The following is a 13,634-nucleotide window of genomic DNA, read 5'->3' as shown; positions in this document are numbered from 1 at the left end:
AACAACCTGTGCATCATATTAATTCTTTATAAAAACTCATTGTCACACCGAAATCGCATCCTCGGCGATGAAATTTAATTTCCCAAATTTTAGGGGTTTCTTACCCTTCCGCGCAAAACTGTCTCGACTCTCGCTTCACAAACGTCCCACATATTTCAAGTCGTCTTTAAAACCAACCGTGATTAACGACTCACCGCGTTCATTAAAGATCTCACGTCACTGCTTCGTAGAATCATAATTTATTTACAGTTCATTTCCAGCTGCACCGTCGAAGGATATTAAACCGATCCTCACCGGACAAACAAAGTAAACAAAAATCGTCGGAACGGAAGTTTCGAACAACACGAAGCGATAGAACCGAGCTGAAACTGCTGAACTTCGTGGGAGGCACATTTAAATTGTCCACGTAAGTGTTTCGTTGGGTATTATCGTCTGGCGTTCAACGATAACAAAAGTCACGTTTCACAGAGTAGAAAACCGCGTCGATTCCGACGGCACGCATGAACCAGAACAAAGGCGACCATTTAATAGAAACTTTTGATGCATTTGAATTGTGCAGAAATGGAGTCAATCTACGTCGAGCGAAGTTTATTCGAAAGTCGTCGCGCCGAGGGACCGGTTCTCCCACGGAATAGACAGGACTCCGTTTACGACAGAATTTCGCAAAACAATTTTTTCTTTTCTTTTTTTTTTTTTTTGGCTTCATTGTGATACACCGCGAGAACGTTGACTTCGTCTGGCGAAAATACAAGCGACTCTTGATTTGCGAACTCTCGCTGTGCAGTCGCAATTCGTTAAATAATTTCTTCGTGTTTGCGAATAGACAGTGTCGTCTGTAAATCGTTCGAATTATGGTAAGGTGTCCAACGTATTTAATAAAAATACGAACAATATTTCTGATTTTTTTCTTTGGTTTCAAAATATTTACGTCCAAGGTTGTTGCTCGTGACGATTCTTCTCTTTGCAGAATTTGCGAATTTGAAGAATTTAAAAAAAATATCAATTTTGAATTCACCTGATGGGTAAGTATCTTGTCATTACTGTTATCGTTATTACTATTGCTTATATATTTACATTTCGAACTTATAATATTGCTGGTGATTTTTCGTTTAAATATACTTCAGTTAAAGAGTGCTTTTTGTGATCATTTTTCTCCTTGTAGAAATTATTACATTTTTTCAGAATTCCCATTCCTGAGTTTTTCTTACAAAGTTTTTTTTCTTACTATTACTGCTGATTTATGTACAATTCGACCAATAATATTAAGTTGAAAAATGCTGCTTGTGATTATTGAATCTCATGAGTATTATTTGTGATAGTAATCACGTTGGATACGTTAACATTTTAACCAACGATATTGCTCTTCTTTAGTTTAAAAACGTTCAAGTTGAATATTAATGTTTGTGATCATTTTTTTTTTTTTTCTTGTAGAACGTCTGTTTTGACATATTTTTAAAACATCCTGAATTTCTGAATTTACCGGGTAAGTATCTTATCATTATTACTATTTCTGACACATTTACATTTCGAACAGCAAAATTGCTAGTCTTTTTCGGTACAAAAATATTTCGGTTGGAAATTGTTATTTCTGATAATTCGTCCCTTTAAAGAAGGTGGAAATCTTTATATTTTTCCAGAAACCTCCATTTTTAAAATTTTCTTAAAAACTGTATTACTGATATATGTAGATTTCGAGCAATAATATTGGTGGTCTTCTTTAATATAAAAATATTTGCGTTGAAGATTGTTGTTTGCGATAATTCTTTTCCCTATAGGACCTTAGAGTTTTTACATATTTTTCAAATATCCCATTTCTAAATTTCTACTTCTGGCTAATGTGTTACAGCGGGGCGTTCGAGGCAAACAAATTTATTTTACAGGCTCAGAAATGAAAGATACATAAAACGAACCAAAACGTGAAAAGAATAACGCGGTGGAACTCGTTCGTAAACGAAAAAATGGCTGTAATATAAAATCTACGTTGGCTGTAACATAAAGTCCATATTTTTTCGTGCTTTAAAAGGAAATTTCTGTTCTCGTGAATCGAACGCCGCCAGGTGGATAGGAATCGAGGGTCGTGGGATCGTTGGACCCTAAAAATTATTAGAGGGATCCCCCAGTCCGCCCCTCCTAATACCACCTAAGCTCTTTTCGCGCTGTATTCGGCTGGCTTTAGGCTGCTCCTTTCTAGGCTGCTTTAACGTCTACGACAGAGGTAGGCAAAATTCCCATCCAAATAGAAATTTCGATTAACGAATAGAAAAGAAACGACTTTATGTTTATCACTCGTTCAATGAATATTAGAATTTTAATTACACAATTCTATCATGCTTCATATTCAATCTGCGGCATTATTCTCTTGGCTAACTTCGGCAGTTTTTGTAATAAATTATAGATACGAATACGAAAGATGGATACCCTATTTTTATTTATAATTTATTCAATTGACTTGAGAATAAAACACATCGAGTGCCACTTGTAACGTAGGAAAAATTCTTGAACAAATCATTCCTCTTCGATAATTCTGTAACTACCATAATATTATTGGTGATTTCATTAATACATTCCGGTACATCGCATTTGATTAGCTTTGAAACTTGTAGCCGCGAAGGCAATAATCAATTCGTCTTTGCTGTTATTCTCGATATCTAAAAAGACTACAATATGGTTTATTGGAGATATCAGATGTCTGTCAGTCTTCAAGAAATGGATGTCAATGAAAATATGTTTCCATTTGTGAAAATTTCAAATAATGCTAATTATGTGCAATTTCATCTGTCAACGCATTCCTTCTTCGCGATGATATTAAAAATTGAATATAAAAAAATAAACGTAGAAGTCGTACACCATCGAGGTGTGTATCCATTTCACGCGTTGAAGCAATTTTGTCGTCGCAATAATTTTATAAAATTGTTTATTTATAATAACATAAACGTAGAAGTAAGTAATCACGATTAAGGTGTGTATACATTTTTTGTAGATTTTGTTAAGTTTCCGTCGCGGGTGCCTTATAGATCGACTTCGACCGATGATAACACAGTTTTTTACATGTTCGTCGACACACCGTCGATCAACGCTTCGAAGTATACGCGAGAGGATGTTCTCCGACCGGATCGCATGTTCACGTCGGAGGTTCCAAGTGCAGAAGGTGTCGAGATGCGACCTGCAGTCAACTTCTAACCGGTCTTCGGGGCCCCGTGGCGATGGCCAGTCGGGGCACCGGGGATCTGGTTTTGAATTTTTCCTTTCTCAATATAGATCGTGACCGAGCATGTCTTATTTCTCAGCGCGGTGTAATTATACACGCTGCATGATTCCGACTTTTACGGTTCGTCGTCTCCGTTTGCAGTCCTTTAACGAAATTAAACGCCTCCACCGGTAGTCGCTGCAGGGAAATTTTGTCCCTTTTCTGGGATCCTTTTACCCAGGATCGTGTTCGAACGTGAATAGTCGTAGCGCACCGATCGAACTGATAGAACATGCGACACGTCGCATTTTGTCGACGAATTTGTAAAGATACAATCCTTCAACCTCATGGTATCATTACGGTTACATGTAAGTTGACATTCCATTTATCCTTTTGACGCTACTCTTGCTTGTTCGATTCTAAGTTTTATATTAATTTCTACATATTGCGAGGAGGGTGTAATTGTAAGTACAAAGATCGACGCATGCACTATTCCAAATAATAATGTTCGTCTTGGATCAAACAGGAAATGAAACGAATAAAGGAACACTTGCAGTATTGTAAGAGCAAATTAAACGCTTTTCATGCTAGTTAGTAAAATTTCATTCTTATTAATATAAAAGAGATGTTGATATTTGATAAAAAAATCAACGAAAGAAGGTAACTCTAAAAGGAGAGCAATCGGATCGATCAATACTTAGTTTCTTAATAAATTGAAAGATAAACATCGAATTTAAGAGCAAGTTAAATACTTATTACACTCGTTAATAAAATGTTATTCTTCTTACTGAAATGGTAAATGTAGGAATTTCAATCTGTTGTATCATTCAATTGAAATGTAGAAATTAAAGATTAATTAAAAAAAAAAAAAAAGACAAGCGTAAGAAGGAAGTTATTTCGATCAAGGCTCAATTTTTGACTAAATTTAAAGATAAACACCCAATTTATTTGCTCTATCATTTGACAGTGGCGCAACAGCGGTGAAAGTATTATTAAATTGTACAAGGTACCGATTTAGATTTTGTTACGATACATTGTCCAATTTACAGAGTGTTGCAGGCAGTTTGTACGAATCGGTGTAATGGCCAAAGATAGGAGGCAATCGAAACCTCGAACCATAGAACACGTTCGTTTCCCGTGATACGTGGATCGTAAAATCCAGGACCATCGAGGGAACACAGAATACGCTTTAACTCGCAAGGCAGGTCACCGTAAAAGTTCAATTCGCGAAGATAAAGGCAATGTGTATATGCATTTAAGTTGTACCGTATCGAATCAAACGGAACCAGCGAACGAGTAAGTACATCATACAGTGGCTCGAATTCGGAATCAGTCGCCATCTGCATCGTTACTCGTGCGAAACTATTTTAAAACAAATTTAAAGAGAAATATTTTAATTAACCGTTCCTTAAACGTTCCTTGCTTTCAAAATAATTCGTATAAAACGATTGTCCTTTGACATTAAACATTTCCGACAATTTCAATTAATTTTCCCTTCAGCAGACACTTATTCAACGATTTTACGTAAAAGACATTCTATTTAAGATTTGTTTCAAATGTTACGAACAAATTTTATACGATATACAGGGTGTTCAGGCTATTACAAGCATTTCTTTTTGAAAATCGTTAATATTAGAATAAAATGTTAATATTAGAAAGAATTAAGTTAGCAGCGCCACGATTTTTTCGAATACGGTAGGAGGTACAAAATTTTGTCACGTGGTACGAATTAGTACAAATTCAGTACTAAATGCATTCGCTTTGATTTTTGCATTTTTATTAATTTTTACGCGTGGTCCTTAAATATCAAGCTAGCAGCGTCGCGATTTTTGTCGAGTACGGTACGAGATACAAAATTATTATTGGTAGTAGAAATTAGTAGAAAATAAGTACTAAATATTCCACCAAGTCCGATATGATTCTGCTGATTTGGTCCTGTCAGCTTAAGAGAGGTAAGGAAATCTGTGACCCGAACGTCTTGCGCTCTAGTACTTGGCCTCGTAACGAGGTGTTCTTCTGTAAAAATCGAGAGAACCTGTCACGAAGCAACTGATTCTGAAAGCATTGTCAAAGGTAACGATACCTGTGCGCCTCTGGCGAGTTCGGCAGGCTCCGTGCTTTCCTGTTGGCTCCGCTGCTGCTCCCGTTGTTTCCCATTTTGCAGCGATTTTCGACGCCAGTTTCCTGTTTTCTCCCGCGACACGGTACCGTACACCGCTTCTTGCGTGCACTGACACTTCTGACGGTCAAAAGTGTCCCGATGAATCAACCGGTCGGCGCGATGCGCTCGCGCGTGTAAACAAACAAATAGGTGACCAGGCTCCCGCCCGGCGTTTTAACAAAAAAGCGAACGCTCTCACTTTTTGTTGCCCCTTTCTCGACAAAAATTCTGTCGCTGTATCTCGATCGACGGGGCACATGAAAAAAAAAAAAAAAAAGCTAATCGTTCCCGGGAGAGACAGTGATTCATTCCCTCCGACACTCCCGTGTTATTCGTCACGCGACGTGATCTCCATTTCGATCCTCCTCGACGCAAAAATCATCTATGTACACAAACTTCGGCATTGTTCGTATTTAAAGCAGACCGGAACGCGATATCGCGGCGCAAGAAGAGCAACGAAACGCGAGAGACGTCGATTCCGCGAGCGACACGAAGGAAAATATCAGGCTGTCCGGAAAGTTCGTGGCAATTTTGGAAGAAAACTTCAAAGGCACATTTGAATGGTAATACACGTTTATTTATATGTATATTTATTGAATTACATAGGTACCATTTTGTTCCACAAACTTTCCACCTTTTAAGGGATGTACATATACGTATGTATATGTTATTTGTTTTCAGCCATTACGACGTATTCAGACCTGCACTATATCTATCAAAAGTCAGCATGGACTTTCCGGACGACCCAATATTAGGTTGTCCCGAAAGTTTCTTTCGCGAGTTGCACTCAATTATTTGATGTGATCGTGTTTGTACAAATAGACGATCTAATTTCATAGATATTCATGTTGTAACAGTAAAGTAAAAATAAAACATATAATATTGTGCACGTATTATTTATTAATAAAACGAAAGAAACTTTTCGGACAACCTAATATAATCCAACCTCGGTAACTTGAACCTGAAGAGCTGAATTCTTCGAGTTGCGGAGGTTTGATTTGTTCAAGTTTTGTGTAAGAGAGGTTTAACCCTTTGCGCTCGAGGCATTTTTCTATAGAATCAAATCGTGTCCATTTCTATAATAAATTTCTGTAAAACCGAAAACTCTACTTCGAAAAGAAACATCTACGAACATTCGTGACTCGATGTATTATTATTTCAATTAATAATTAGCCGTATTCTGAAATAAGTAAAATTCATATCGTACGTTCAAAAAATCACTTTTAACGCGTTGACCGCTACGTCACCGTTCGCGCGTGTAAACAAACAAATAGGTGACCAGGTGCTTTCCACCGACAAACTACAAAAATTGATTCTGAAAGTTAAGTGTGACAGAAAATGAATTTAAATGAAATATTTTAATGTTTCGCGAAGTTACAAAACTAAATACCACGATAAATGTTTCATTACCCAGTTTCCAATAGTCTGTAAACAAAATTGAATCCAAGTAGACATTTTCAAGAGCGTTAGTCTGGCAGCGAACGCGTCAAATTACGTATGTCGCCCTAGAGGCGTCGCGCGAATGCAAAGGCTTAATAAATGAAAATTTGAGAACTCGTATAAGGATCGATGTGCTACTAACACTCGAGATTCAATGAAATCTACCATAAACAAACTGTGTCATCTCTCGAGTGCAAAGTGACCTTTAAATCTGCTTAGCTAGCCAGAAACTTCCAAACGGTATTTGACACTCTTGCCATGGATGATACGATACATTTCTCATGCAATTTCTATTAAATCCGATAATCGAAAATTGATTATTTTGCGTTATTTTTCTTGCGAGGCTGCGACACGTCTTCTCTTCTCGAACCGCGTTATCGAACTATTGGGTTGTCCAGAAAGTTCGTGGCAATTTTTAAGAAACATTCAAAGACACGTTTGATTTTCGATATACATTTATTGAATTATATATATGTACCATTTTGTTCCACAATTTTTCCACCTTTCAAGGGACGTCCACGTGTTATCTGTTTCCAAACATTCCGATATATTCAGACGTGAACTTTCCAGACAACCCAATATAATCGGAGCTCGCGGTTAAACATCCCTCCCTTAACGAAATCGCATCCTTTCTGCGGACACGTCTCGTCGAAACACAAGTCAAAATCCACAATATTCGTTTCCACCGATTACGATTCAACGTAAACAATAGTTAACAGTCGTTACCGCACGATTGATCGGGACGTGTTATTATTTCTCGACGGTCACGTCGATGACAGAAATTTCTCGAAACAGGATCTTACTATTTTTATCACTTCCTGGGGATCGATCGTCGGATGGCTGGTTTCATTTTGTATCGTATCGATCTGAGATTCTCGAAACAGTGTGTCGTTTCAAAGAAAGCATATTTTCCACCGGTCTCGGTCCTTTGTTTTCGCGGACCAGTTCTCGATTCGCATGTTCCGCGATGAAAAGGACAACGAAAGAGAGAACGAGAGAGAGAGAGAGAGAGAGAGAGAGAGAGAGAGAGAAAACAAAAACAGGGTCTCCAGTGGTCGTTAAAAACGAAACCTTTTCACAACACTACACGTCCACCGACGCGACGATGCCTTATGGCGAGCAATTCCACGGTCATTGTGTGGCCATGGTGTGTAGGCATCGCTGATGGCCCGTTTCGAACTGAGGCCTGCCGAGAGAGATCCATTCCCGTTCCCATAGCACGTGGCTTCTCTCTTTCGCTCTCTCCCTCCCTCATCCTTGCTCCCCCCACCAATCGGCTCAACCAAACTCTCCCACTGCTTCTCGCTCTTACTCGCTGTCACCCTGCGCTGTCTCCCTCGCTCTACCTCCCTTTCTCTCCTGGATACCCATGCAGATGCAGTATACATATACCTTCCCTTTTAGCAGGGTCGTACAGTACCGGGCAAAATGATAGCCCGCCCAACGTTTTTGTTTCTGTTTAACGCTAGGTTTACGAACATTTTTCATCAGATTTCTCTTACGGGAGTACCGAACGAAGTCGATTTGCTAAAATCAATTAGGATTAGACACGTAAACGAATTTGGATGTACATACTGTGCAAAAGTCTTGGACCATTTATGGTAAATTACATCTTCGTACAATTTTACTGCTAAGGAAGGAGTACGAATGTTGATTTAACTTATACAGGGTGTTCAAAAAAAGCATTCAATATTTATATGTTGTATAGAGTACACTGTACCGAGTAAAAGAGCTTTAGTAAACATAGGTCCAAAGGTGAACCGTTTCTGAGATATTAGGTTGTCCCAAAAGCTTCTTTCGCTTTATTAATAAGTAATACACGCACAATATTTTACGTTTTATGTTACATCACTGAATCGTGCACGATTCATTTTGCTCCATTACCGTTACACCACGAATATCTATGAAATTAGATTGTCTATTTATACACGACCACATAAAATAACTGAGTGCAACTCGCGAAAGAAACTTTCGGGACAACCTAATATAAACATTTTTGTTTGCTAGTATCTCTTCGTTCCCGTTCTCGAATCTCCCAATCGCGTTGACTCTCGTTCGTCCTTTCTCCTTTCAACCCTGTACCGACCCCCCTGTCGTCCATCATCCCCCACCTAAACCCGTTTCTCCCTCTCCCTTTCGCTACATCTCATCTCGTCTCGCTCGCGCTCGCGTCCGCACAGCCTCCGTGTGCTTCCCCCGCCATTGGTCGCCGTTCGACCAATCGCGTCGTCCGCCTTCCGTAGGAGCCCGCCAACCACTGGTTAGCGCTAGCTATTGTGAATTTTTAAATCATTTTTATGGTAATCCGTGCGTTTCACTTCCACGTGCACGCGCGAGGTATTGTACCGAGATGTAACAATACACCCTGTGTGCCCAAGTATGAGTATCGCGCGCGGAGAATCCGGCGTGTGTCTAGTCTGTTTGCACGCAAACTTGTGTATAAATTGTATAAACGCCCGGCCGGTATAGCTTTCTATAGGGTGCTCCTGAAACGCTCGAATTTCCGATAGACGTATTGTCAAGGTTTTCGGAAAAATCGAATAGAATCGCGGACAACTGACGATCTTTGTTTGTAAAGAGAAGAGACAAAGAGATGCGACGCGTTCGCGTGAACGAATATCGGCGAAGGGATATGAGAGATCGATCGTCAGGTGTATCGAGGTGTCGTACAGTCCCGCACTCGTTGATCTATGGATTTATATACAGGGTGTTCAGGCTAGTACTAGGCAGCTTTTTTCTCGTAAACGGTACATATGACAACAAAAAAAAAAAGAAGAAATGAAAGAAGAAAAGTGATGCTGCTTTTTGTACGGAATGTAACCAGGTATATAAATCTTTCGTTTTTTTTACTATTTTCTGAGAAATATAGGTGACCTTCAGTTTTTTTAAATGGAATGCTACATATTTCCCATAAATATTCGTTCTCTCTATGTCTATCGAAGAAATTCGTCTAAATGAGATGATAGGTTTGATGTTTCCAAATAAATTTTTTATTATAAAACTATACGTGTCTAAACTTCATTCATGTTCATATTTACAACGTAACATTTGGAAATATCACATTTATCATTTAATTTAGACTTAGTTATCAAATCGTATTGAATTTTATCAAAGTCGATTAAAACACTGCTTTTTCGGAAATTTACTGTCTTCTTTACCCTAGAAAGCAATACCCTATGTCTGTGACCAAGGTAACCGCGCCTCCGGTCTTCTGCAAATTTAACTGTCGTTATTTTCTCTTCGAGAAAGTTGTCAGCTGTACTTCCTTATATTTTTTTACAGTTTTATCGCGTTCTTTTTACTAACTTCGTGTCGTGGAACTTTTTTTGTCAGAGAAAAAGAAACTTTGTGAAAAACAAAATTCCATTTTTTTTTTTTCAACAAATTATTTCTACCACTTCTAGTGTAGAAGAGAAGTGCTCCAAATTAAACTTTCTTTGCGTAGAATGATTCGGAATCGCTTAAATTTTAATAATAAAAAAAAAATTAAAAAAAAAAAGTGATTTCATTTCATTGTTTGATGTTCCAAGCCCCTTGAGTTGTACTCGACCCAAGTGAGTACGCGTAAGAGTAAGTACTTGGGTAAAATTAAAATAAAATTAAATTAAATTAAAATCAAAAGTAAAATTAGTATTTTGTTCTTTCATTATACCCAATTTCCAATACATACAATTATTGTAATTACCAAGTACACGCGTAATCTGTTAGATAAACAAAACAATAAAGCAAAACCTGTTAGCCACGAATTTTCGGAGTCACTGGTGCAATAGTCCAACAGCTTTTTAACGCTGGCAAAGATTTCCCGACTACCCAGTATATTCTAGTTATAAGAGCCAGAGCCATAATACACCCACGCTGATTCGTTTGTGTTGCGGGCGGGCGTTCGGTGTATTGTGCGGCGAGCGTAACACTACGACCACGGGCTACACTCAGTCGTGGGCATAATGGAGCATTGTTAATATGTTAATGTCGAGCGTTCCTGGCTGTTCCAACGGTTTACGCTCCTTCGTCCCAACGAAGAGTCTTTACACGTTTCATTAGACGGCGGACCTTGAATTTTACTCGGCACGCGTTTCCCTGCGCGATCTGTTTTTCTATCGTTTGAATTACCATTTCTAATCAGTTCGTACCTATTTTCTCGTGCACTGGCTTCGACGAAACAACGTGAAACGAGCGAGAATTATCAATTATGCAACACTCAAGAATTATCGTCTATCCGATTGTTTTCAAACCCTGTCAATGAATTCAAATACACCAAGGTGCATAATTATATTATAGCACTGCTGCAATTTACGTGCGTTTTGTAGGTTTAATTAATAATTTCTAATTTTTAATAGTATCACGTGAAAGAGGCTAAAAAAATATATATATAGCAATGATAAAACGGCGAACGTAACATTTATTTAAGACAACTACTAATAATGCTATAGATATTTCACGGGTGCACAACTATAGCACCAATGGAATTATAACATAATAACGATATCAAATTATAATGTAACGATTAAATTATAATTTCAACGAATACAATTTGCCAATACCACGGTGCCAACCCGTTGCACCCTAATGCAGACTCGTGGCTGCGTGTACACGCGCCAGCAATATTCGCAGAACATTCCGTGGCGTGAGCGTGCGTACAGCTTGATTAACGCGGACGTTAATGAGCACGCCGCCAGGTCGTTCGTCTGACGGGACGTCGGTATCGATTCGAGCTCGCGAAGAATGAAAATATTACGACCAGGCGCCTAAGTGCTCGAAAATTTCGCGAAAGCGAGCCAAGGGAATAACCACATTTATCCGTGGCGAAGGGTATCGATCAATGTCGATGAAACGAGAAAGAAGCTGAGAGGATCACCGATGGGTTCTCGTTAAGCGAGCCTTGAGCTCTCGACCCTTGAGATAGACGTTCGCGAATTAAATGAGTTTACCTTTGCTTCGAGAGCGTTTCAAGACTTTCGACACCGGCATTCTATAGGGTAACTATGCCAGTGATAGAACAGTTGAAGAAAAGTAAAATTCAATTAACCTTTTCAAGACCAGTGAGCACATATGTGTGCGTTGAGCTGTTATTAATTAAAATTATTCTCAATGAAAACACGTTTTAAGTCTGTCGAAGAACTGCTAACGAATTATTCACCACAGAATCTCTCAATGACTAACTCGCCAAGCTTAACAACGGGCCTGACTCGTGATTGTCAAGTTTGGCCTAAAATTTTCATCACGAGCCAGACTCGTGAAAACAGTGCAAAGAGATAATAAAAAGGAACTCGTCGAATGCAGAACTGATTGCGTTTTATTCTATTAGGTTGTTCCAAGAGTTCATTTTTACATTCTTTAATAATATCAACACCTATTCGTATGATAATAATCGAAAAAATTGTACAAAAAATTAAAATACTCTGTAATTCGTGTATACTGTTGAACACACGGAATTACTTTGTTTTTCATTCGATAAAGCAGTGTCTCCGATTCCTATGTTTCAGTCGAGCAACACTACCTTACCAACTGTCGACAAGGAAATCTAACTTACCAGCGACGAACATTGTCGATACGGATGCTCGCTACATTATCAGTTGCGAAGAAGAAGAAATCTATTTTCCAACTTACCTAGGCATGTCTTGAAGCTGTTTGGCTCTCTGCTTGTATCGCGAGAGGGCGAAGAGAAGGGCAAGGACTGGCCAAAGGGTTGATCCCGCGGCCAATTCGCTGGGATTCACAGAGGCCACGTCTGCCCCTAGAGCCCGGAGCGCTCCTACGCACAGGCTCACGTTCTCGACCTGCGCAACACAGAGACATCGATCATGCTATAAACTTGTGTCTGTTTGGTGATGGGACAGAAAATCTGCCCTTTTTAACACGTTGACTGCCAGAGAAATATTTTTGAAAATTTCTGCTGGGATTAAATATTATTCAGATTATTGGAGACTACATAATCAAACATCCGACGTGGTATTTATTTTTGTAACTTTCATCAAAATACACGAATTTCATTTAAATTCGTTTCCTGTGAAGCTTAACTTTCGGAATTAATTTTTTTTTGGTTCTTCAGTGAAAATCACTGTCACCCACATATGGATGACGCGGCGATCAAACGTGTTAAGGTGTTTGGTGTCACTTTTCGCAGAGTTTGTCAATTATGAATCGTTTGTTTGTAATTTAGAATAACTGTCTCATTAGTCAAACGATTCGGGGAGAAATATTAATATATATGCGATACTTCATTATCCAAATGATTAATGCATTATTGGAAACGATTATTGTTCCTTAATCCTAAATAAAAATTTAACAAGGAGTTAAACTTTCAACGCCTAGACGGACATATACAGGGTGTCCCAAAACTCGGGGAGGAGCCGGAAATGGGGGGTAGCTGAGACGATTCTGAACAACAATTTCCTTTGCAAAAATGTCGGATGGGGCTTCGTTAAGGAGATATTAAGCGAAAACCCCGACCAATCAGAGCGCGCGTAGACCGTTGGAGCGACGTGCATCGAAGCATCGACCTAGCGCGTAGCCTTCGCTACCGCGGCCGCTTCAACGGTCTACGCGCGCTCTAATTGGTCGGGGAGCGCGACCGCCTCGCGCTCTGATTGGTCAGTGTTTTTCGTTAATATCTCCTCAACGAAGCCTCGGACAACATTTTCGCTAAGGAAAAAGTTGTTTCAAATCACCTCCCGAACCACCTCTTTCAAGGTGTTACAACATTTTTGGGACACTCTGTATACACAGAGTAGAGGTGATTTGAAACAACTTTTTCCTTAGCGAAATTGTTGTCCGAGGATTCGTTGAGGAGATATTAACGGAAAACCCCGACCAATCAGAGCGCGCGTAGACCGTTGGAGCGGCCGC

At 39.1% G+C, this 13,634-nt stretch overlaps 2 protein-coding genes across 2 annotated transcripts in view; one reads left to right on the top strand and one right to left on the bottom strand.

Annotated features, from left to right (window-relative positions):
• LOC128891165 (protein crumbs) overlaps window positions 1-13,634 on the top strand; it is a 254,301-nt gene that overhangs the window by 66,747 nt on the left and 173,920 nt on the right. The gene's annotated exons all lie outside the window — the stretch shown is intronic.
• Window positions 1-13,634, bottom strand: part of LOC128890616 (protein sickie) — a 203,337-nt gene that overhangs the window by 149,222 nt on the left and 40,481 nt on the right. Inside the window, exon 4 of the mRNA XM_054149270.1 lies at window positions 12,396-12,565. Coding sequence (XP_054005245.1) covers window positions 12,396-12,565 — 170 coding nt within the window. The remainder of the gene's footprint in view (window positions 1-12,395; window positions 12,566-13,634) is intronic.

Source organism: Hylaeus anthracinus, unplaced genomic scaffold (assembly GCF_026225885.1).
Source record: "Hylaeus anthracinus isolate JK02 unplaced genomic scaffold, UHH_iyHylAnth1.0_haploid 12001, whole genome shotgun sequence".
Classification (NCBI taxonomy): Eukaryota; Metazoa; Arthropoda; class Insecta; order Hymenoptera; family Colletidae; genus Hylaeus; species Hylaeus anthracinus.
The sequence above is the reverse complement of the archived record's forward strand: the minus strand, read 5'-3'. Positions and strand labels throughout refer to the sequence as shown.